This window comes from Scyliorhinus canicula, chromosome 5 (genome assembly GCF_902713615.1).
Source record: "Scyliorhinus canicula chromosome 5, sScyCan1.1, whole genome shotgun sequence".
Taxonomy (NCBI): Eukaryota; Metazoa; Chordata; class Chondrichthyes; order Carcharhiniformes; family Scyliorhinidae; genus Scyliorhinus; species Scyliorhinus canicula.
Window position 1 is genome coordinate 232,199,972 of NC_052150.1, and position 24,940 is coordinate 232,224,911.

A 24,940-nucleotide genomic window follows, 5' to 3' on the forward strand; every position below is an offset into this window, starting at 1 on the left:
GTGTTTTCCAGGAGAAGTGGCATGGTTCGTATTAATTTCTAGCTTGGTCTGTAATTGGCGGGGGTTTCTTTTGTTACAGGTTGGCAGACCGAGTAACATAGGACAAGCTCAACCAATCATAGACCAGCTTGCAGAGGAAGCCAGGGCGTTTAACAGAATTTATGTCGCGTCCGTTCACCCGGATCTGTCGGATGATGACATTAAAAGTGTGTTCGAGGCCTTTGGAAAGATTAAATCCTGCACCTTGGCCCGTGACCCCACAACGGGGAAGCATAAAGGATATGGATTCATTGGTGAGTGTTCTGTTGGTAAAACTGGTTTCGTGACGGTATTGTGGAAAAAGGGAGGCCACGCATTTAACAAAACTAAAATAAAAGGCCTGGCAGGTATCTAAGGTGAAATTGGATAGAATGGTGACCTTTCACCTCAGGGATTTGGCAATCACCCCAGCCCAGGTAGATGGAGTGAAGGGCTACTCTCAGCTTCCTGTAAATCCTGAGTAATGAGTTTCAACAGTCTCCACCTAATTTCTTTTTGTCATTTTGATTCTCCTTTTTTCCTCCTTCCTCTCTCCCACTGCAAAGCACCATGGCCTCTAAATTTGACCAGCATACCACTTATCTAGCATTGATAGGCTGCCGGGCAGCGAACATCAGAACTGGAAGGAATGTCCTGGGAGTGACTCTGGAAGAAAAAGCTCATTGCTAGAATCAGAGGACAAGTCATTCACTTCATCTCAACCACTGCTAATGCCAGAACTGGAAGCATAAGTGGGAACGTGTTCACCCCTTAGCACCATCATCCTTCCTCTCCTATTAGTTGATGTTGCTTCTGGTAGTTCAGCTTTAAGTATAGGTCTCTGCACGTACACACAAGCTGGAAACGCGCTTGCAAAGACACTTCACTGTCACGGTTGCAGATACACTGCATTTTTAACATTTGGCTTTTCACTATGACTCAGTTATCCAAGACTTGTGCCATCTCCATCATCTTGAATTTCTGGATCTGGATACTCTTCATCTGTGTTGCCCATCGCAGAATTGCACATAAGCAGCACTTTGTCTGCAAGACTTCAATGCTGTCGTTGGGCACCCCATTTTTTACCTTGATGTGCGCTGGACCACTCATTGGATATAATGTTCAGTCTACATGCCATACCTAGGTGGCCATCTCGGAAATGAGAATACAGAAATAACAGGTGACTATGGACCTATGGTTCCCAAAGCTTTCCACACCTGGGTGTTTCCTCAGTTTGTGTCTGGGTCTAATTGTTACAGATCGCGATGGCTGTCGTCAACTCCATCATCATTGAAACTAAGGATACTGGGAGGTGTGAACAAGATGAACAATGATATTTTTCGACTAACAATTTCTATGTTTCAATGCAGAAAATAAAGTAGAATCTGAAACTAGGACGTTTATTTCAGTCAAGTGCTGCTTTGGAAGAGTGGACACCGTGGCACACAATTACATCTCAGTGGCTCATAGGCTGGCACGGACATCTGGATTGTATTGGTTCACTGATAATTCTTCCAACATGTTTATCTGCTACTTATATTTTACCAATGTTTGTTGTATCGTGTACAATGTTGGTACAAAGGGCTTCAGAAAATGTGAGTTGGCAATGAGATTGGGGTCATTTTGTTTTTGCATGGAGTTGTGAATAAACCAGTCAGTGCCTTGGGTTTCTGAGTAGCTGGTAAAATGTATGATATATGGATGTAGTCAATTTTTGGGTCCATTGATGTTGGATTGATGGTATTTTCAATATGTAGACAGGTAATTTACTGTTATGGGTTGGATGGCAAATGAGCATGTATGGGGTAAGATTAAGATGTGGGTACATTATCCTGTTACGTAATCAGATGATGACTACTACTGATTTCTAGTTGCAATTTGTTCTTGGAATTTGAGTGTTTTGAGGTTGTGAAGTGCACTTCACAGATTTTTTTTTTTTACTGCATTTAAAAAAAAAAAAAAAAAAAAATTGGAGCACCCAATTTTTTTTCTAATTAAGGGACAATTTAGCGTGGCCAATCCACCTACCCTGCACATCTTTTTAGGTTGTGGGGGGGTGAGACCCACACAGATACAGGGAGAATGTGCAAACTCCACATGGACAGTGTGGAGGGGCAGGCATCGAACCCGGGTCTCGGCGCCGTGAGGCAGCAGACTGCGCCATTGTGCCAGCACATGATATTTACTGCATTGATCATAAGAAAGATATAAAGGCATTGGAGAGAGTGTGCAGGAAAAAAAATCATGAGACTGGATCCAGTGCTGTTGGCGATAGTGGGGGTGCATTTAAAATAGTTTGGCAGAGGGATGGGTTACAATGTGGAGGTACATTAGGGCTGATATACAGCCAAATATAGAAGGAAAACCAAATCAGTTCAGAAGGCAGAGCAAAGACAAGTTAAGGCACAAGAGGATATGGCAAAGCTGAATGGCATTTATTTTAATGTAAGGAGTCCTGTTAGTAAGGCAGGTGAACGGAGGGTGTTGATTAACACATTGGGATTTGATATTATCACTGAGACATGGTTGAGGGAGGGGCAGGACTGGCAGCTCAATATTCCAGAATATAGAATCTTCAGGCAAAAGGGTAGGGGGGTGTAATTCCGGGATATCGAAGCTTCAGATAAGGAGGGGGGTGTAAAAGAGGAGGTGGTGTTGCAATATTGATGAAGGAGACCATAACTGCAGCAAGGAGGGATGATATCTCAGCAGGCTACTCGATTGAGGCTATAATGGGTGGAACTGAAAACAAAAAGGGGGCAATCAGGTTGCTGGGAGTGTAATACAGGCTCCCAAACAGTCAGGGAGACAAGAGCAGATATGTACAAATCTCAGAAATGTAAAAATAATTAGATATAGCTCTTGGGGCTAAAGGGATATGGGGGGATGGCGGGATCAAGGTGCTGAATTTGATGGTCAGCTGTGATCACGATGAATGGCGGAGCAGCCTCGAAGGGCCGAATGGCCTCCTGTTTTTATTTCTGTGTTATAGGGTAATAACAGTGGTAATAATAGGGAATGAAGTTGGGCAGGTGGTAGAGGTGTCAGTGGGGGAGGATTTTGGTGATAGTGACCATAACTCAGTAAAATTTAAGGTAGTTATGGAAAAGTTCAAGGAAGGACGACTACCCCTTTTGGGTTGTGGGGAGTGAGACCCACGCAGACACTGGGAGAATGTGCAAACTCCACACACACTGACCCGGGGAAAAGTTCTGAAGGACAGGATTAGTCTCCATTTGGAGAGACGAGGATTAATTATTGATAATCCATAGAATCCCTACAGTGCAGAAGGAGGATATTCAGAGCATTGAGTTTGCACCAATCCTCCAAAAGAGCATCCCATGCATTGATCATGGCCAATCCACATTACCTGCACATCCAGAAATGTGTAGGGTATGTCGATTGGCTGCGCTAAATTGCCACTAAGTGTCCCAACGGTTAGATGTGCAATAATAATCGTTATTGTCACAAGTAGGCTTACATTACCACTGCAATGAAGTTACTGTAAAAATCCCCATGCCGCCACATTCCGGCATCTGTTCGGGTACACAGGGAGAATTCAGAATGTCCAAATTACCTAACAGTGGGACTTGTGGGAGGAAACCGGAGCACCTGGAGGAAACCCAAGCAGACACGGAGAACGTGCAGACTCCGCACAGACAGTGACCCAAGCCGGGAATCAAATCTGGGACTCTGTGTCCAGTGGTGTACTGCAGGCTGCTGCCTGTCAACCACACACAGTCCGTCACTGCTGCCCTGCTTTTGGCCGATTCCCCATCTGCCTCATCTTTCTCTCTGCTCTCAACTGCTTGGAAATGTCCAAACCAATGAATTACAAATGCAGATGATGCACAAATTCTCCTGATTGTTACATACACCATGCTGATACCACATGGATCCTGTGTAGAAAGATTAAGATTCCCTTTACCAGCACAGAGCATGGATAAGCTTCTTGTTGCTTACCCAGTTGGGCGCAGGCTCATGAAGAGCTATGTGGTTGATTTTGTATGTCTTTCCATGTGCCATTGATGAACCTATGTGACGAGCCGATCAGTAGCTGTTCCCATGGCTAATGTCGACTTGTGGTTTAAGCATTGGGTTATTGTGCCTGCCACAGGATGTATGCTTTAAACTCCAGTATGCCACCTGGGAGTAAATGACGCTCTGATCTTTATCTCCCCTTGGGAAGGACTGTGGTCACTGAGTATTAGATTACTGATGACCATGTGTTGAACCGTGGCTCATTTTGGCAGTGTTTGCCGTAAGTTGGAAGTGGTATAGTGAATAGCATAACTCACCAGAAAGGATGTTAGTTCACTGCCACTGTGCTGCTGACCGCAGTACAGGAACATTCCATACCTCATTGCACAGAACTTCCCTAGACTACAACCTAATCAAGGTAAGCAGTGAATCCTCTAAACACGAGTGTGTTTTAACTCTGGCTAATGGGTAATGCCATCCAGCAAATCAGCTTGTCAACTGTAGCGTTCATTTCTTCATTAATTAAATATGTCTACCATTGGAATCTACTGGGGATAGCTTTCAATGTACCCAACTGTTCTGTCATTCTAGAATTACATAACAATATGTCAATGACAACAATTACTTGTATGGAGAAATAAAGAGAAATGTTACTTGGGGTTCATCATCATCTATCAACTGGGCAGTGCAGTCTCCCTGTCCTATCTGCACCTTTCAATTGCTCAAAATACTGACTCCTACAAAACTGAAGACCCAGCTGGAAAAGCTCCAGGAAGTTCCTTTCCATCTGCCTAAAACCAACCAATCAGTCAGACAAGTTCCAGAAGATATTTGTCAGTGGTTACAGTTCACTAGCCTCACCTGATTCAAAATCCATGGGACCATTTGATCTTAAAATCTATTTCCAACTATTCTGCCAGTCCAGTGATTAAAGGCTTCCCGTCCATTATCACTCTCGCCTTCTTTATCAAAAATGTGTTCAGTTCCCTCAAATTTATTGAATCCTCTGCTTTCATTCACTGGATTGGCTGTTCCAAATATTCACTGTCTGTATTTCCTTTATCAAAGAATTTTTGCAACGGTTACATGTCTATTGTGAGGCTGACTCTGGCATCTCTCCCTGTACCCCATTCTGCTTTTAGTCTCAAATCCATCCTACTGCTTGCCCCTCCTGATTGATGTGGGCCGTTTTGTTGCATACCTAGGACTTGTGAACTATGAGCGAATGGTTTGGAACTGCATCTTAAAATGCCTCCACCTGGAATAGGAGTTTTCTGTTTAAGGGAAAAGAGAAAGACCAATTGTGGTATAGAATTAGTGAGTCCAAGTTAAAGTTGTCTAATGAGCCCAGTTCTTGAGTATTGATTGTTGAGTCATTTGCATCAGAAGGGGTTTTGCAGACCCACAGCATGGCATTTGGAAGCAGCTGCAGTGTTTGCTGATGGTTCAAGATAGTGAGTAGAAAGCACCAGATCTGCAGTCAGTCTGAAAAGTATACAATTCTTTACTATCCACTCCACACAATACTGAAAAGTAAAATGGTCTTGGTGAGTTCCCTTGTTGCGCATGCTGATCTTGGAACTAACAAAAACCACCCCAGATTAAGTGCTGAATCACACCATTCACTGGATGAACAACCTTCTGATAACTGCAAGGGAGATGTATTGAGCCTAACAATATTGCACAGCCTGCACCCTGATAAGGCAAACCCTTTGCTGTAGATCTTAGTGTGTTTGGGATTCTCTCAATCTATCGGCGAGAGAATGGTTAGAAAACCTTGAGGGGCAGCTGGTGGCAACAGCCGTTAGAAACAAGGCATCCTATTGCTCGCTAAATGGTTCAGCACCGCAGCCTACTTCGTCCAGTCAGTTTGTTCAGCTTTCCATCTGTACAGCACACCCTGCAGATACTTACAGACTTCAGGCAAATTATTTCTTTGTCGCTATCTCTGACTGGTTACCCTGGATATTTCTCCGGTTTACAATGGCCCATAGGAACCCGTTTAACCACAATGATGACAGATCAGCTCATTGGATCATTGTGTCATTGGGAGCCCTTGTGGATTAGTGCATCCGCTCTCCTGCTTTACCTCCTTCGGTACGCTTTAGCCTCATATCAACGTAAGACCAGCTATTTATACCAGCAACTCTTGACGGCTCAATAACTGCTGCGGAGGCAGAACCTTTCCACCTGGAGCTGAAAGCACTGCAAACCCTGCTTTACAAAATGTCCCTGACAAGAATATGTAAGATGCTGTTGGAATGAGGAGGCAACAGTGCAGGGTGGCCCCAGGAAGCGACAAAAATGTGCAAGAGAGCGCAATGGAGCTCACCACGTGGAGAGGAGTGAGCATGGTAAAAGAATGTTTAACAAAGGTGAGAACAAGAGAGGTAAGAATAACTTATGATTTGTGTTTTAATAGTGTGCACTCGGGTATTGTCTGACCTCTGCACAAGTGCATTGAAATTGGAGGATTGCAGGAACAGTCCATGATTATCCCGAATGGAAAAGGAACATTTTTAATTGGAGGTTTCAGTTTTTCAATTGAAAATGATGTTGTAAAAGTTAGAAATTGTATGTGGATGTGTTTGAGTTACTCATTGCTACTGCTAAGTTATACCACCTGATGTTTGTCCATTAAAGACAACCATTGATTTGATTGAATTGCTGTTTATTGCCTATGAAACTGCACAAACAATCAGAATATTTAATATTCCCTTCATTTATCCCCTTCAGTTCTCTGCTTCTTCATTCACTCTACTCTTGCTCCTCTGCCCCTTAAGAACTTGAGAAATAGGAACAGCAAAGACCATTAGGCTCCTTGAGCCTGCTTTGCCATTCAATGTGATCATGGCTGACCTTTCTCAACTCTCCTGCCCACCCCATATTCCTCGAGACCAAAATTCTCTCTACCCCAGCCGTAAATATTTCAACAAGGAAGCATCCACGACCCCCTCTGGTGGAGAATTTCCAAGATCCACACCTCTTTTGAGTGAAGAAATTTCTCCTCAACTCGGCCCAAAATGATTGCTCCCTTATCCTTAGAAACATATAAAATAGGAGCAGGAGGAGGCAATTCAGCCTGTCGAGCCTTCTCCACCATTCATTATGATCATGGGTGATCATCCAACTTAGTAGCCTGATCCCGTCTGTTCCCCACCCCAAATCTTTGATCCCCTTCGCCCCACGTGATACATCTAATTGCTTCTTGAAAACATACAATGTTTTGGCCTCAACTATTTCCTGTGGAACGATTCCACAGGCCGACCACTGTCTGGGTGAAGATCCTGAGACTAGGACCCCTGGTTCTGGACTTCTTGCATCTACCCTGTCCAGTCCAATTAGAATTTTATAGGTTTTTATGAGATTCCCTCATTTTTATGAATTCCAGCTCAAACAGTCCTAACCGACTCAATCTCTCTTCATACATCAGTCCCACCATTCCGGGAATTAGTCTGGTAAACCTTCGCTGCACCCCATTTAGAGCAAAAACATCCTTCCTCTGATAAGGACACTGAACTGTACACAATATTCCAGGTGTGGCCTCACCAAGGCCCTGTATAGTTGCAGCAACACATCCCTGCGTCTGTGCTCGAATCCTTTCGTAGTGAAGGCCAACATACCGTTTGCCGCCTTTACAGCCTGCTGCAGTTGCATGCTTACCATCAGCGACTGGTGTATATGGATGCCCAGGTCTCATTGCACATTCCCCATCTCCCATTTTATAGCCATTCAGATAATCTGCCGCCTTGTTTTTGCTACCAAAGTGGATAACCTCACATTTATCCAATTTCATCTACCATTCATTTGCCCACTCACTCAACTTGTTCAAATCACACTAAGGAATCTCTGCATCCTCCTCACAGCTCACTATCCCACCCAACTTGGTATCATCTGCAAATTTGGAGATATGGCATTTTGTTCCCTCATCAAAAATGTATATAATTGGGATCCTAGCACCGAATGCTGCAAGTACCCCACTGGCCACGGCCTGCCACTTGGAAAAAGGCCCATTTATTCCTACTCTTTGTTTTCTGTCTGCTAATCAGTTTTCTATCCATCTCAATACAATGCCCTTAATCCCAAATGCTTTCATCTATGCACAAATCTCTTGTGCCGGACTTTATCGAAAACCTTCGGAAAGTCCAAATAAACCAGATCCACTGATTTCCCCCTGATCAACTCTCAGCTCTACCAGTTAGATACTTAAAGAATTCCAGTACATTTGTCAAGCTTGATTTCCCCTTCATAAATCCATGATGATATAGACTGCCCTGCTGTTTCAGATTGTCTAGCCAGGGGAAACAACGTTTGACACCCTGTCAAATTCCATTCCGAATCTTTCTTCATGATATCACATCTCAGTCTTCTAAAGTGAAGAGAGTATAGACCCAATTTGCTCCGTTCTGCATTCTAGGATAAGGTCTTCATCCTCTGAACTAATCTAGTGAACCTTCACTGTACTGCCTCTGTGGCATGTATAATCCTTGCTTAGATATGGAGACTAAAGCTGCACACAGTATTCTCGGCGTCAGCTCACTGAAGCCCTGTACAATTGAAGCAAGACTTTATTTTTGTACTTCAATCTGTTTGCAATCAAGGGTAACATGCTGTTTGCCGTTGCAATTGCATTCTTATATCTGCATTCTTACTTTAAATCCCTTGTACAAGTTCACCCAAGTCCCTCTTTCTTTAAAATAAATTTAGAGTACCCAATAATTTTTTTCCAATTAAGGGGCAATTTAGCATGGCCAATCCACCTATCCTGCACATCGTTTGGGTTGTGGGGGTGAAACCCACGAAGACACGGGGAGAATGTGCAAACTCCACATGGACAGTGACCCAGAGCTGGGATCGAACCTGGGACCTCAGCGCCGTAGTCCCAGTGCTAACTACTGCGTCGTCGTGCTGCCCCGACCCGAGTCCCTCTTAACACGTACAAGTTTCACCCCTTTCAAAAAATATTCTACTTTCACATTCTTAATACCGAAGTGAATAGCTTCACTCTGCCACCTTGCTGCCTGCTCACTTAACTTACCTCATTTGTCTCGCTCTTCGTCATAAAGAAGCCTACAGCACAGAAAAGGCCCTTTAGCCATTGCACTGCGCCAGTCAAGAAGAACTACCTAACTATTCTAATCCCATTTTCCCATTGCCGTGGCATTGCATTTACACCTGTAAATACTTGTAAGGGTCTCTGCCTCCACTGCTCTTCAAGACAGTGAGTTCCAGATTCCCTCCACCCTCTGGTGAAAAAGGTTTTCCTCACATCCCCGCTGAACATCCTGACCCTTAACTTAAATCTATGCCCCCTGGTCATTGATCCGTCCACCAATCTGTGGCCCTCAAAATTTTATACATGTTGATGTCGGGTGTCTTTCATGCTTGGGTGCAGACCTGCTGGGCCAAAGGAGAACCTGCAGACTCCGGGGAGAACAGGGGGAGAATGTGCAGACTCCGCACAGACAGTGACCCAAGCTGGGAATCGAACCTGGGACCCTGGAGCTGTGAAGCAGCAGTGCTAACCACTGTGCTGCCAGATTTAGAGAAACTATTTCTTTTATCATCCCTGAATTAAATGGGGACCTCTTTTTAAAGTGTATTCTCTGGCTTTAGTGCCTCCCAAAGGTAGAAACATCCTTTCAGCATCCAATCTTTCAAGGTCCCTCTGCATAATGCAGGTTTAAATAAGACCAGCTCTCATCCTTCTAAACCCCAATGGACACGAGCCCAGCCTGTTGAACCTTTCCTCCTAACGTAATCCCCCCACCCAATCCCAGGAATCAGTGGAATGGCCCTTCTCTGAATTGCTTCTTGTACATTTCCTAAATACCGAGGCCAAAACTGTTCACAGTACTGCAGATGTGGTTTCTGCAAGCTCTGTGCCAACTGTAGCAAAACATCCTTTGAGAGGGGGGGGGAGGAGCGGACTGGCCCGGTGTGAGTGGTGGTATGTGTGGTCTTGTGAGACGCAGTGTGAAGTTCTTCACCTGTGGCCCTGTCTGTTTGCATAAACGCTGAACCTGTTGCTTTGTACAGAGTACGAGAAGGCCCAGTCTTCGCAAGATGCAGTGTCTTCCATGAACCTGTTTGATCTCGGTGGCCAGTTCCTCCGCGTTGGGAAAGCGGTGACCCCTCCAATGCCATTGATGACGCCTGCGGCACCTGGCGGATTGCCCCCTGCAGCAGCAGTGGCAGCAGCTGCAGCAACAGCTAAGATTACGGCTCAGGTGGGTATCAGCAGTTTCATTTATACAGCAGCCACATCTGGTCTGTGCTGAAGCTAGTGGAACTTGTGCCTGGGATGGTTAACAACAGTGACCCCTGCTGGAAGCACAGATGGAAAAAAATTGAACAGGAATTCTTTGTCATTCCTCCTCTTGTTAATGATTGAGTAACCTGCCAGAGAATATCGACTGAGAATTGCATGTCATTTTTCTGGGACGTGTAATGTATAAAACTCCAGAAGTTGCAACAAAGATTCCCATGGGAGCATCGCACATCTCTCCTATGCCATGTTAAACTGAGACCGATCTGGGCAGGGTGAAAAAGATCCCACGGCACTATTTTGAAGAAGAAAGAGAGAGTCCCGATGTCCTGACCAATATTTCTCTCTGACAACATTACAAAAACAGATTGTTTGGTCATTATCACATTGCTGTTTCATGAAGGTTGCTGTGCACAATTGACTGCCATGTTCCCGATGGTTGCCACCGCCCGGAGAACCCCTGCAAGGACCCTCTCAAGGCAAACTTTATCTTCTCCAACCTAAGAAATCCCGCCATGTCATTGATCCAAGCCTCCACATTTTGGGGCTTCGCGTCCCTCCACAATAACAAGAGGCTTCTCCGGGCTACCAAGGAGGCAAAGGCCAGAACTCTGGCCTCTTTCGACTCCTGCACTCCCGGATCCTCCGATACCCTGAATAACACTATCCCCCAACTCGGTTTTACCCGAGTGTCCAAGACCTTGGACATGAACTTTGCAAAGCCCTTCCAGAACTCCACAAGCGCCGGGCACGCCCAGAACATATGGGCGTGGTTTGCGGGGCTCCCCGAACACCTCACGCATCTGTCCTCCACCCCAAAAAACCTACTCATCCTCGCCCCTGTCATATGCGCCCTGTGTAACACTTTAAACTGGATCAGGCTAAGCCTGGCGCAAGATGAGGGGGAATTGACCCTGCCCGGGGCGTTGGCCCACAGGCCCTCATCCAGCTCCTCCTCCCATTTGCCCTTCAACTCCTCCACCGAGGCTTCCTCCGCCTCCTGCAGCTCTGAGATCTTACCCTCTCCGACCCACACCCGAAATCACCCTGTCCTGTATCCTTCGGGCAGGCAGCAATGGAAATTCTCCTACCTGCTTCCTGACAAACACCTGAACCTGCATGTACCTGAAGGCATTTCCCGGGGTAACCTGAATTTCTCCTCCAGTGCCTTTAAGCTGGCAAAAGTCCTGTCAATTAATAGATCCCCCAGCCTTCTAATTCCTGCCCGGTGCCAGCTTCGGAACCCACCATCTATCCTGCCCGGGGCAAACCTCCAGTTATTCCATATCGGGGACCAAACTGAGGCCCCCGTCTCCCACCTGTGCTGCCTCCATTGGCCCCAAATCTTCAGCGTCGCCGTCACCACCGGGCTCGTGGTATACCGCGTCTTGGCCCACACAAATCCCATAATACTCTTGCTCACTTGCTTGAAAAAGGCCTTGGGGATGAGGATGGGCAGGCACTGAAACACAAACAAAAACCTTGGGAGGACCGTCATCTTGACAGACTGCACCCTACCCACTCGGGAGAATGGTAGCATGTCCCACCTCTTAAAGTCCTCCTCCATCTGGTCCACCAGCCGCGCCAGATTGAGCCTACGCAAGACTCCCCAACTCTTGGCCACCTGAATACCCAAATACCGAAAACTCCTCGCCACCATCTTGAGCGGCAGCTCCTCCAACCTCTTTTCCTTGCCCTGCGCATGCACCAAAAGAGCTCGCTCTTCCCAACATTAAGCTTATACCCCGAGAAGTCACCAAACTCCCTGAGGGTCTGCATAACCTCCCCCATCCCCTCCACCTGGTCTGTAATATATAAAAGCAAATCATCTGCATATAGTGAGACGCGGTGCCCCCCCCCCCCCCCCCCCCCCCCCCCCCCCCAATCGAACCAAACCCCTCCAGCTTCTGGATTCCCTCAGCGCCACGGCCAATGGCTTAATTGCCAAAGCAAACAGCAGGAGGGACAGAGGGCACCCCTGCCTCGTTCCACGATATAGTCTAAAGTACTCTGATCTCAACCGGTTCGTCGATACACACTCCACCGGGGCCTGGTATAACAGTTTAACCCGCCCTATGAACCCAAACCTACCCAGCACCTCCCACAGGTACTCCCACTCCACCCGGTCAAAGGCCTTCTCCGCGTCCATAGCCGCCACCACCTCGGCATCCCCCCCCCTCTGAGGGCAACATAATCACATTCCGAAGCCTCCGCACATTTGCATTCAACTGCCTGCCCTTCACAAATCCCGTCTGATCCTCATGTATCACTCCCGGGACATAATCCTCAATCCTAGTGGCCAGGACCTTCGCCAACAGCTTGGCATCCACATTAAAAAGTGAAATCGGCCTATACGAGCCACACTATAAGAATAAGTGAGATCAGAGCTCTCGACATCGTCGGGGGGAGACTTCCTTTTTCCCTCGCCTTGTTAAAAGTTCTCAACAGCAACGGAGCCAACAGTTCCGAAAACTTCCTACATAATTCAATTGGAACCCATCCGGTCCCGGGGCCCTGCCCGCCTGCATACTCCCCAACCACTTAACCATCTCCTCCATCCCAATGGGGGTCCCCAAGCCCTCTACCTGCTCCTCCTCCACCCTTGGAAACCTCAATTGGTCCAGGTACCGCTGCATCCCATTTCCCCTGCCCTCCGGGGACTCTGATTTGTACAAGTTAGGGGCTGGTTTAGCTCACTGGGCTAAATCACTGGCTTTTAAAGCAGACCAAGGCAAGCCAGCAGCACGGTTCGAGTCCCGTAACAGCCTCCCTGAACAGGTGCCGGAATGTGGCAATTAGGGGCTTTTCACAGTAACTTCATTGAAGCCTACTCGTGACAATAAGCGATTTTCATTTCATTTTCTCATAAGTCCCTAAAGACCTCATTTATTCTGACTGGACTCCGCACCATATTCCCTCCCTTATCCCTGATTCCCCCAATTTCTCTAGCCACCTCCTTCCGCAGCTGCTGTGCCAGCATCCGACTCGCTGCCTTCCCATATTCATACGCTGCTCCTTGTACCTTACTCCACTGGGCCTCAGCGTTCCCCGTCGTCAACACGTCAAACTCCGTTTGGAGGCTCCGGCGCTCCTGCAACAGCTCCTCCTCGGGGGATTCCGCATATCTCCTATCCACCCTAAGTATCTCTCCTACCAATCTATCCCTCTCCCTCTTCTCTCTGTAAGCCCTGATGGAGATCAGCTCCCCTCTAACCACCGCCTTCAGCACCTCCCAGACCACACTCACCGAGACCTCCCCATTGTCATTGGTCTCCATATACCTCTGTATACACCCCCGGATCCGCCCACAGACCTCCTCATCCGCCAATAATCACACGTCCAAGCGCCACAACGGGCGCTGGCCCTTCACTTCTCCCAACTCCAGCTCCACCCAGTGCGGGGCGTGATCCGAAATCGCGATGGCCGAGTACTCCGTCCGCTCTATTCTCGGGATCAGTGCCCTGCTCACCACGAAAAAGTCGATCCGTGAATAGGCCTTGTGCACGTGGGATAAGAAGGAGAACTCCCTCGCCCTTGGCCAAGCAAACCTCCACGGATCCACTCCCCCCATCTGATCCATAAACCCCATCAAGACTTTGGCCTCTTATCCGACCTAGACCGATCCATTGCCGGATCCAATAGAACAAAGAACATTACAGCACAGAAACAGGCCCTTCGGCCCTCCCAGCCTGCGCCGATCCAGATCCTTTATCTAAACCTGTCTCCTATTTTCCAAGGTCTACTTCCCTCTGTTCCCGCCCGTTCATATACCTGTCTAGATGCCTCTTAAATGATGCTATCGTGCCCGCCTCTACCACCTCCGCTGGTAAAGCGTTCCAGGCACCCACCACCCTCTGCGTAAAAAACTTTCCACGCACATCTCCCTTAAACTTTCCCCCTCTCACCTTGAAATCGTGACCCCTTGTAACTGACACCCCCACTCTTGGAAAAAGCTTGTTGCTATCCATTGAAATCCCCCCCCCCCCCCATAATTAGGTTCCCCACCTCCAAATCCGGGATCCGACTTAGCATCCGCTTCATGAACCCTGCATCGTCCCAATTTAGGGCATATACATTCACCAGCACCACCCGGGCCCCCTGCAGCCGACCACTCACCATCACATAACGGCGGCCTTTATCCGCCACAATGCCCACCGCCTCGAAAGCCACCCGCTTGCTCACCAAAATTGCTACCCCCCTGTACTTCGCGTTCAACCCGGAGTGAAAGACCTGCCCTACCCATCCCTTCCTCTGCCTGATCTGATCCGCAACTTTCAGGTGCATCTCATGTAACATGGCTACGTCTGCCTTCAGTCCCTTTAAGTGTGCAAATACCCGGGCCCTCTTGACCGGCCCATTTAGGCCTCTCACATTCCACGTGATCAGCCGGATCGGGGGACTCCCCCCCCCCCCCCCCCCCCCCCACACAGCTAAATCGCTGGCTTTGAAAGCAGACCAAGCAGGCCAGCAGCACGGTTCGAGTCCCGTAACAGCCTCCCCGAACAGGCGCTGGAATGTGGCGACTAGGGGCTTTTCACAGTAACTTCATTTCAAGTCTACTCGTGGCAATAAGCAATTTTTTTTTCTCCTCCGGGGGCTCTGATTTGTACAAGTCCTCATAAAAGTCCCTAAAGACCTCATTTATTCTGACTGGACTCCGCACCGTATTCCCTCCCTTGTCCCCGATTCCCCCAATTTCCCTAGCCGCCTCCTTCCGCAGCTGATGTGCCAGCATCCGACTCGCCGCCTTCCCATATTCATACGCTGCTCCTTGTACCTTCCTCCACTGGGCCTCAGCGTTCCCCGTCGTCAACACGTCAAACTCCGTTTGGAGGCTCCGGTGCTCCTGCAACAGCTCCTCCTCAGTCCCTTTAAGGGCGCAAATACCCGGGCCCTCCTCCGGCCCATTTAGGCCTCTCACATTCCACGTGATCAGCCGGATCGGGGGACTACCCCCCCCCCAACCCGGCCGACTAGCCATCTTTGTTTGGGCCAGCCACGTGCACACGTCTCCCGCTCCTTCCAGGCCCCAGGCGGAGACTCTCCGCCCCGGCTCTCCCTATTATCTCCAGCTCCCCCTCTATCAATACAGCAGCAACCCTGTACCTTCCCCTCCCCCGGCCAAGCAATTGCTTGACTCCCCCATCCCCATTGCACTCCCGCAAGTCAGCTGACTCCTGCTGACCCCGGCCGTTCCCGCCTCTACCACCGATCCCCGTTGGATTCCCCCCGCCAAAGCCCAAATCCCCCCCCCTGCAAACCAATGTGGACTCCAGTCCAATAGCGCCTCTCTGCGTCCGTCCCGCCCCCTCTCCGCGGGAAAAGAAAACCCACGCTCCCAGTCCGGGCTGACCCCGCCCTCTATGGTGCAGCTCCATTCTCCTACAACCTCACCCCCATCCTCAGAGGCCCAGGGTTCCCGGCCCCTTCTCCCCCCACCGAACGCGGGGAACAACCCCTCCCAGATCAGCGCCCGCACAGAAAAAAAAAGAAACGCGAATATCACCCTCTCCCACTCCACAACATCACCCAAAACATGCTACAGACCACTAATTTGAGTCCAGCTTCTCATTTTTGATAAAGGTCCACGCCTCATCCGGTGTATCAAAATAGTGGTGACGGTCCTGATACATGACCCACAGTCGCGCGGGCTGCAACAGCCCAAACTTCACCTCCTTTCCGTGGAGAACCGCCTTGGCCCGATTAAATCCTGCCCTCTTCTTGGCCAGCTCTGCGCTCCAGTCCTGGTAAATGCAAGTTTCAGCATTCTCCCACCTGCTGCTCCGCTCCTCCTTCGCCCATCTCAAGACGCACTCCCTCTCGGTCTCCTCGCCAGGACTATGTGCGCCCCATCCAGCTCCAAGGGCCTCGGGAAGGCTCCCGCGCCCATCAGCGTGCTCAGCATCGTGGCCACACGATCCGGCCCAACATCCGACCCCTCCACACCTTCAGGGAGACCCAGAATCCGCAAATTCTTCCTCCTCGACCTCTTCTCCAGATACTCGAATTTCACCTGCCACTTTTTATGGAGCGCCTCATGCCCAGGATCTCGTCCTCGTTATCAGAGGCCTTCTGCTGCACCTCTTTAATCGCTGTCCCCTGCATCCTCTGGGTCTCTACCAACCTTTCTATCGACGCCTTCATCGGGCCCAACATCTGTGCCTTCAATTCCGCAAAGCAGCTTGGTAAAAACTCTTGCTGCTCCCGTGATCATTGAGCCCACGCTGCCTGGTCTCCGCCCGCCGCCATCTTGCTTTCCAGGGGGATATAAATGATAGGAGTCATGAGATGTGCACTTAAAATTTCCAGAAGGAAATACATTGAATAAACTTAGAGGATGAAACCTCTGTTCCAGAAGGGTTACATCCGCATTTCAAAAGCATCGAGTGAGTATTTCAGAGGCATTACTGCTCGTTTAATAATTTGTTAGAAAAACGGGTAGTGCCAAAGGACTGTCGAATAAAATTACAGCACCGAAGGAGGACATTCAATCCAACAACTCTGAGCGGAACCAGGTGTGGGATCCACTCTTAAACAAGAAGGGTACAGATGTCAGTGACCCTCTGACTCCCTGGTACTCGCTCTCTTTAGCCTGATGCCTGGAGCTCCTTTCTTTGTTATCATTGGAATCCCTACAGTGCAGACACGAGGAGAACGTGCAGACTCCACACAGAGCGTCACCCAAGGTCAGAATCGAACCCGGGTCCCTAGTGCTGTGAGGTAGCAGTGCTAACCACTGTCATTGAGGCATAGATTACAAAAGCAGGGAGGTCATGATGGAGCTGTATAGAACTTTGGTGAGGCCACAGCTGGAGTAGTGTGTAATTTTGGTCACCACATTATAGGAAGGATGTGATTGCACTGGGGGGGGTACAGAGGAGATTCACCAGGATGTTGCCTGGGATGGAACATTTAAGTTATGAAGGGAGGTTGGATAGGCTTGGGTTGTTTTCTCTGGAATAGAGAAGACTGAGGGGTGACCTGATCGAGGTGGACAAGATTATGAGGGGCATGGACAGGGTGGATAGGCAGCAGCTGTTCCCCTTAGTTTAACGGTCTGTTACGAGGGGGAAATAAGTTCAAGGTGAGGGGTGGGAGGTTTAGGGGGGATTTGAGGAAAAGATTTTTACTCTGAGAAATGTGACGGTCTGGAACGCACTGCCTGGGAGGGTGGTGGAGGCGGGATGCCTCGCATCTTTTAAAAAGGAGCTAGATGAGTACTTGGCACTCCATAACATTCAAGGCTATGGGCAAGTGGAATTAGGTGGGCAGGACAGGGCCTTTCATGGGTCAGTGCAGACTCGATGGGCCGAAGTTCGTCTCCTGCACTGTGATTCTGTGATGCCCATGATGCAGGCTGCTACTCTGCAGCTCAATGGCCTCTATTCCATAGGCTGCAAAACACATCTCCAGCTGAACCCTTCCAGTTGATTGGGTGAGATCCACACAGCCTGGTTACATGAGATGCGCAGGTGATGCAAGGCCAGCCGACTCACTCCATGGTAGCAAGGGTCTGATTTTTGTCTCTTTGCCATTGTCTTGCAGGGAGAATTTCAAAGATTGTGGATAATAAACGTGGAAGTATTATAAACTGTGGAGGGCAGTGTAGAACTTCACAAGGACATGGATAAGTTGGTGGGTTGGGCAAATGGGTGGCAGATGAAGTTCAATGAGAAGTGTGAAGGAAGAACATGGATAGACAACATAAAATTCTTCAGGGTTGTAGAAGCAGAGGGACCTGGGTATATCTGCAGAGATTATTGAAGGTGGCAGGACAGGAGGAGTGAGCAGTTCATAAAGCAGACAGTATTCTGGGACAATTGAGAGTACACGCTGGCTCCCTGTCAAGCAATCTAATCAGTTCAATTCTCTCATTCTGTCTCTGTGGTACTTAAATTTCATTCCCTCAAGTGCTCATCCAGTTTCCTTTTGAAATCACATTGTCTTTGCTTGCTCCACCCCCATCGACGGCATGATTAGGATTATATTCATTGGAATTTAGAAGAGATAGAAACGTACAAAATTCTAACAGGATTAGACAGGGTAGATTCAGAAAGAATGTTTCCGATAGTGGGGGAGTCCAGAACTAGGGGTCAGAGTTTGGGGATAAGGGCCGAGGTGGAAAAAAAAATGTCTTCACCCAGAGGGTGGTGAATCTGTGGAATTTGCTACCACAGAAAGTAGTTAAGCCCAACATTTTCATTAGGAGTTTTCTATAGACCCCCAAACAGTAACAGTGGAGGAAAAGATTGCAATGCAGATTTTGGATAGGTGCGATAGTCACAGGGTAGTTGTCATGGGTGACTTTAACTTTCCAAATATTGATTGGAACCACTATAATTCGAATAGTTTGGATGGGGCTGTTTTTATCCAGTGTGTGCAGGAGGGTTTCCTGACACAATATGTGGATAGACCGACGAGAGGCGGGGCCACATTGGATTTGGTACTGGGTAATGAACTGGACCAAGTGTTAGATTTGGTTGTGGGAGATAGTGACCACAATTCAGTGACTTTCACTATTGCAATGGAGAGGGAGAGGGCCATACGACAGGGCAAGGTTTATAATTGGGGGAGGGGTAATTATGATGCGATTAGGCAAGAATTGGGGAGCATAATATGGAAACAGGAACTGTCAGGGATAGGCACAATTGAGATGTGGAGCTTGTTCAAGGAGCAAATACTGCGTGTCCTTGATATGTATGTTCCTGTCAAGCAGGGAGGAAATGGTTGAGGGAGGGAACCATGGTTTACAAAAGAGGTTGAATGTCTTGTCAAGAGGAAGAAGGGGGCTTATGTAAGGATGAAAAAAAAAGGTTCAGTTAGGGCCCTTGAGGGATACAAGCTAGCTAGGAAGGAGCTCAAGAAAGGGCTTAGGAGAGCTAGGAGGAGGCATGAGAAGTCCTTGGCGGGTAGAGTCAAGGAAAACCCCACTTACGTGAGGAATAAAAGAATGACCAAGGTGAAGTTAGGTCCGGTCAAGGACAGTAGTGGGAACATGTGCATGGAGTCTGAAGATATAGGAGAGGCCCTAAATGAATACGTTTCTTAAGTGTTCACAAAGGAGAGGGGCCATGTTGTTGAGGAGGATAGTACGATACAGGCTGGTAGGCTGGAGGAGGTAGATATTCGGAAGGAAGATGTTAGAAATTTTGAGAAGCCTGAGGATAGATAAGTCCCCTGGGCCTGATGGGATATATCCTAGGATTCTTTGGGAGGCGAGGGATGAGATTGCAGAGCCTTTGGCTTTGATCTTTATGTCCTCACTGTCTGCAGGAATAGTGCCAGAAGACTGGAGAGAGGCGAATGTTGTCCCCTTGTTCAAGAAAGGGAATAACCCTGGGAATTATAGGCCGGTTAGTCTACTTTGGTCATAGGTAAATTATTGGAAAGGGTCCTGAGGGATAGGATTTATGATCATTTGGAAAGATACTGCTTAATCCAGGATAGTCAGCACGGATTTGTGAGGGGTAAGTCTTGCCTCACAAGTTTGTTTGTATTCTTTGAGGAGGTAACTAAGTGTGTAGATGAAGGTAGAGCAGTTGATGTCGTCCACATGGATTTTAGTAAGGCGTTTGAAAAGGTTCCCCATGGTCGGCTCATGCAGAAAGTAAGGAGGCGTGGCATTGAGGGAAATTTGGCCGATTGGATCAGTAACTGGCTGTCACATCGAAGACAGAGGGTGGTGGTAGATGGTGAATTTTCATCCTGGAGCCCAGTCACCAGCGGCGTACCACAGGGATCAGTGCTGGGCCCTCTGCTATTTGTGACTTTTAACAATGACTTGGATGATGGAGTTGAAGGTTGGGTTAGTAAATTTGCTAATGACATCAAGATTGGTGGAGTAGTGGATAATGTGGAGGGCTGTTATAGGCTGCAAAGAGACATCGATAGGATGCAGAGCTGGGCTGAAAAGTGGCAGATAGCGTTTTTAACCCTGATAAGTGAGGTGATTCATTTTGGTAGGATAATTTGAATGCGGATTACAGGGTCAATGGCAGGGTTCTGAAGAATGTGGAGGAGCAGAGAGATCTCTGAGTTCATGTCCATAGATCTCTGAAAGTTTCCACCTAAGTGGATAGAGCTGTGAAGAAAGCCTATAGTGTGTTAGTGTTTATTAACAGGGGGCTTGAGTTTAAGAGTCGTGAGGTTATGCTGCAACTGTACAAGACCTTGGTTCGACCACATTTGGAGTATTGTGTGCAGTTCTGGTCACCTCATTATAGGAAGGATGTGGAAGCATTGGAAAGGGTGCAAAGGAGATTTACCAGGATGCTGCCTGGGTTGGAGGGTAGGTCTTATGAGGAAAGGTTGAGGGAGCTAGGGCTTTTCTCATTAGAGGGAAGGAGGATGAGAGGTGACTTAATTGAGATGTATAAGATGATGGTAGGAATAACAGCAAACGGGATTATTATTTAAACAACAAAATATTAAAGCATGCTGCTGTGCAGAGAGACCTGGGTGTGCTAGTGCATGAATCACAGAAAGTTGGTTTACAGGTGCAACAGGTGATTAAGAAGGCAAATGGAATTTTGTCCTTCATTGCTAGAGGGATGGAGTTTAAGACTAAGGAGGTTATGCTGCAATTGTATAAGGTGTTAGTGAGGCCACACCTGGAGCATTGTGTTCAGTTTTGGTCTCCTTACTTGAGAAAGGACGTACTGGCACTGGAGGGTGTGCAGAGGAGATTCACGAGGTTAATCCCAGAGCTGAAGGGGTTGGATTACGAGGAGAGGTTGAGTAGACTGGGACTGTACTCGTTGGAATTTAGAAGGATGAGGGGGGATCTTATAGAAACATTTAAAATTATGAAGGGAATAGATAGGATAGATTCGGGCAGGTTGTTTCCACTGGCGGGTGAAAGCCGAACTAGGGGGCATAGCCTCAAAATAAGGGGAAGTAGATTTAGGACTAAGTTTAGATTTAGATTTAGAACAGTACAGCACAGAACAGGCCCTTCGGACCTCGATGTTGTGCCGAGCAATGATCACCCTACTCAAACTCACGTATCCACCCTATACCCGTAACCCAACAACTCCCCCTTAACTTTACTTTTTAGGACACTACGGGCAATTTAGCATGGCCAATCCACTCCCAAAGGGTTGTGAATCTATGGAATTCCTTGCCCAGTGAAGCAGTTGAGGCTTCTTCATTAAGGTTGATTTGATCTTAGTTTCAGACTAGTTCGGCACAACATCGTGGGCCGAAGGGCCTGTATTGTGCTGTACAGTTCTATGTTCTGGAACTGGTTCTCTTGATGTTTGTAAAGCTAAGATTTGGCAGGTGGCTCAGATGAACTGAATGTGCGTCCTGTGGAATGTGGGAATTCATGAAAGTACCATATGTCTTAAACACACCTGCAGGAAGTCTCACTGCCTGCAGAAGCTTGAGCTCTGTGTTTTGGACCTCAAGCGACAACTGGAATTAGCAGTGTATCCGTGATGCGGAGAAGAACATGAATAGCGCGTTTATAGAGATGCGGTCACTGTAGGTTAGGAGCATAAATGGAGAGAATGGGTGACTGCCAGGCATGTAGTGCAGGAGTACCTGGAGTCGATCTCGTTCACTAACCGGGTTTCCGTTTTGGATACTGATGAGGGTGGTGGTTCCTCGGAGGAGTGCAGCAAGAGTCAGCTGCACAGGAAGGGAGAAAGAAGTGTGCAAGAGCAATAGTGGTCGGGGGATTTGTTGTTTAGGGGAACAGTCAGGCATTTCTGTGACCATGCACATTAGTCCAGGATGGCATTAAACCAGGGGCTGGTTTAGCACCGTTGGCTAAACAGCTGGCCTGTAAGGCAGAACAAGGCCAGCAGCGCTGGTTCAATTCCCGTATCGGCCTTCCCGAACAGGCGCCGGAATGTTGCGGTTGAAGCCTTCTTGTGACAATAAGCGATTATTATTATTATGTTGCTTCTCTGGTGCTATGGCATCAAGGGATATGGAGATTGTGCAGGAAAATGGTATTGAGAGAGATGGGTTGAATGGCCTTCTGTTCAGTGACTGAGCCTCCACAGTCCTTTGGATAGAGAAGACTAAATATTCACCACCCTCTGAAATTACTGTTCATCTCAGTCCTAAATGACCTACCCCTTATTCTGAGATCGACCTGGCTCTAGACCCTCCCAACAAAGGGAAACATCCTACCAGCGTCTACCCTGTAAGAATTTTGATCACTTCAATGAGATCACATCTCATTCACCTAAACTCTAGAGACCTCGGGCTCAGTCTCTCAAAAGAGAATCCTGCCATCCCGGACTTTCGTGAACCCAATGGCTAGTCTATCCTTCCATGGGGAAGGAACACAATGGCTAGTCTATCCTTCCATGGGGAAGGAACCCAATGGCTAGTCTATCCTTCCATGGGGAAGGAACCCAATGGCAAGTCTATCCTTCCATGGGGAAGGAACCCAATGGCTAGTCTATCCTTCCATGGGGAAGGAACCCAATGGCTAGTCTATCCTTCCATGGGGAAGGAACCCAATGGCTAGTCTATCCTTCCATGGGGGAGGAACCCAATGGCTAGTCTATCCTTCCATGGGGAAGGAACCCAATGGCTAGTCTATCCTTCCATGGGGAAGGAACCCAATGGCTAGTCTATCCTTCCATGGGGAAGGAACCCAATGGCTAGTCTATCCTTCCATGGGGAAGGAACCCAATGGCAAGTCTATCCTTCCATGGGGAAGGAACCCAATGGCTAGTCTATCCTTCCATGGGGAAGGAACCCAATGGCTAGTCTATCCTTCCATGGGGAAGGAACCCAATGGCTAATCTATCCTTCCATGGGGAAGGAACCCAATGGCTAGTCTATCCTTCCATGGGGAAGGAACCCAATGGCTAGTCTATCCTTCCATGGGGAAGGTGACCAAATGTACTCAGCATTTCAGCTGCGGTCTCATCAAGGTTGTATACAATTGTAGCAAGACTTCCTTACTCTTCACTCTGATTTCCTTGCAGTGAAGGCGAATATATCATTTGCCTTCTCTTTAAAAAATTTTTTTTTAGGGTACCCAATTAATTTTTCCAATTAAGGGGCAACTTAGTGTGGCCAATTCACCTAAATTGCATATCTTTGGGTTGTGGGGTCAAAACCCACGTAGACACAGGGAGAATGTGCAAACTCCACACGGACAGTGACCCGGAACCGGGATGGAACCCGGTTCCTCAGCACTGTGCGCCTGGGATCAAACTTGGGACCTCTACACTGTGAGGCAACAGTGCTAGCCACTGTGGTGCCCCACCATTTGCCTTCCCAACTGCTTGCTGCACTTAATAATAATAATCGCTTATTGTCACAAGTAGGCTTCAATGAAGTCATTGTGAAAAGCCACATTCTGGCGCCTGTTCGGGGAGGCTGGTACGGGAATTGAACCTGCGCTGAAAGGAAATTAAATGAAAATCGCTTATTGTCACAAGTAGGCTTCAAATGAAGTTACTGTGAAATGCCCCTAGTTGCCACATTCTAGCGCCTGTTCGGGGAGGCTGGTACGGGAATTGAACCTGCGCTGAAATGAAATGAAATGAAAATCGCTTATTGTCACAAGTAGGCTTCAAATGAAGTTACTGTGAAAAGCCCCTCGTTGCCACATTCCAGCGCCTGTTCGGGGAGGCTGGAACGGGAATTGAACCGTGCTGCTGGCCTGCCTTGGTCTGCTTTCAAAGCCAGCGATTTAGCCCTGTGCTAAACCAGCCCCTGCTAAACCAGCCCCATTTGCATGCTAGCTTTTGGCAAATTATAAGCTTGAACACCCAATTCCTTTTGGAAATGAGCATTTGCCAATCTCGTCATTTTATAAATACTCAGCATTTTTGGTTTTTCTACCAAAGTAGACAACTTCACATTTTTCCCACTTTCTATTCCATCTGCCATGTTCCTGCCCACTCACCTGGTCTGTCTAAATCACTTTGAAGCCTCTTGCATCCCATTCACAACTTTTCCCACCAATTTTTGCGCCATCGGCAAAGATGGAAATATTTCAATTATACTCAAACACAATCTGTAAGCTCATGGACCAGCATATCTCCCATTCTACCAGCACCACCATACCGGGGGATCACCCCTAGTTCAATGCAGGAGCAACATCAGGCATACCTAAAAATGAGGTGTCAACCTGGTGAAGCTACAACAGAGGACTACTTGTGTGCCAAACAGCATAAGCAGCAAGTAATAGACAGAACTAGGCGATTCACAACCAACGGATCAGATCTAAAGCCTGCAGCCCTTCCACATCCAGCCCTGAATAAGTGGTGGACAATTAAACAACTCATTGGAAGAGGAGGATCCATAAATATTCCCCATCCTCAAATTATTTTTTAAAATTTAGAGTGCCCAATTTTTTTTCCCAATTTAGAGGCAATTTAGCATGGTCAGTCCACCTATCCTGCACATCTTGGGATTATGGGGGTGATATGGGAAGAATCTGCAAACTCCACTGAGTGTGACCCGGAGCTGGGATGGTACCAGGATCCTCAACACCGTGCGCCAAAAGTGCTAACCACTGCACTCTTGTGTTGCCTTCCCATCCTCAATGGTGGGGAAACCCAACGCATCTGTCTCAAAAATAAGGCTGAAGCATTTGCGGCAATCATCAGCCTTGGTGCTGAGTGGGTGAACCGTCCAGCAAAAAGGCAGATTATTATTTGAATGGGTGTAAATTGAGAGAGGTGGATTCTCAGCGAG

General features: G+C 47.8%; 1 protein-coding gene across 2 annotated transcripts in view; it reads left to right on the forward strand.

Annotated features, from left to right (window-relative positions):
* The window catches only part of LOC119966674 (poly(U)-binding-splicing factor PUF60), a 98,030-nt gene that overhangs the window by 51,920 nt on the left and 21,170 nt on the right, over positions 1 to 24,940 (forward strand). For both annotated transcript variants that reach the window (XM_038798733.1, XM_038798732.1), the window contains 2 exons: positions 80 to 293; positions 10,039 to 10,229. In XM_038798733.1, coding sequence (XP_038654661.1) covers positions 80 to 293; positions 10,039 to 10,229 — 405 coding nt within the window. The remainder of the gene's footprint in view (positions 1 to 79; positions 294 to 10,038; positions 10,230 to 24,940) is intronic.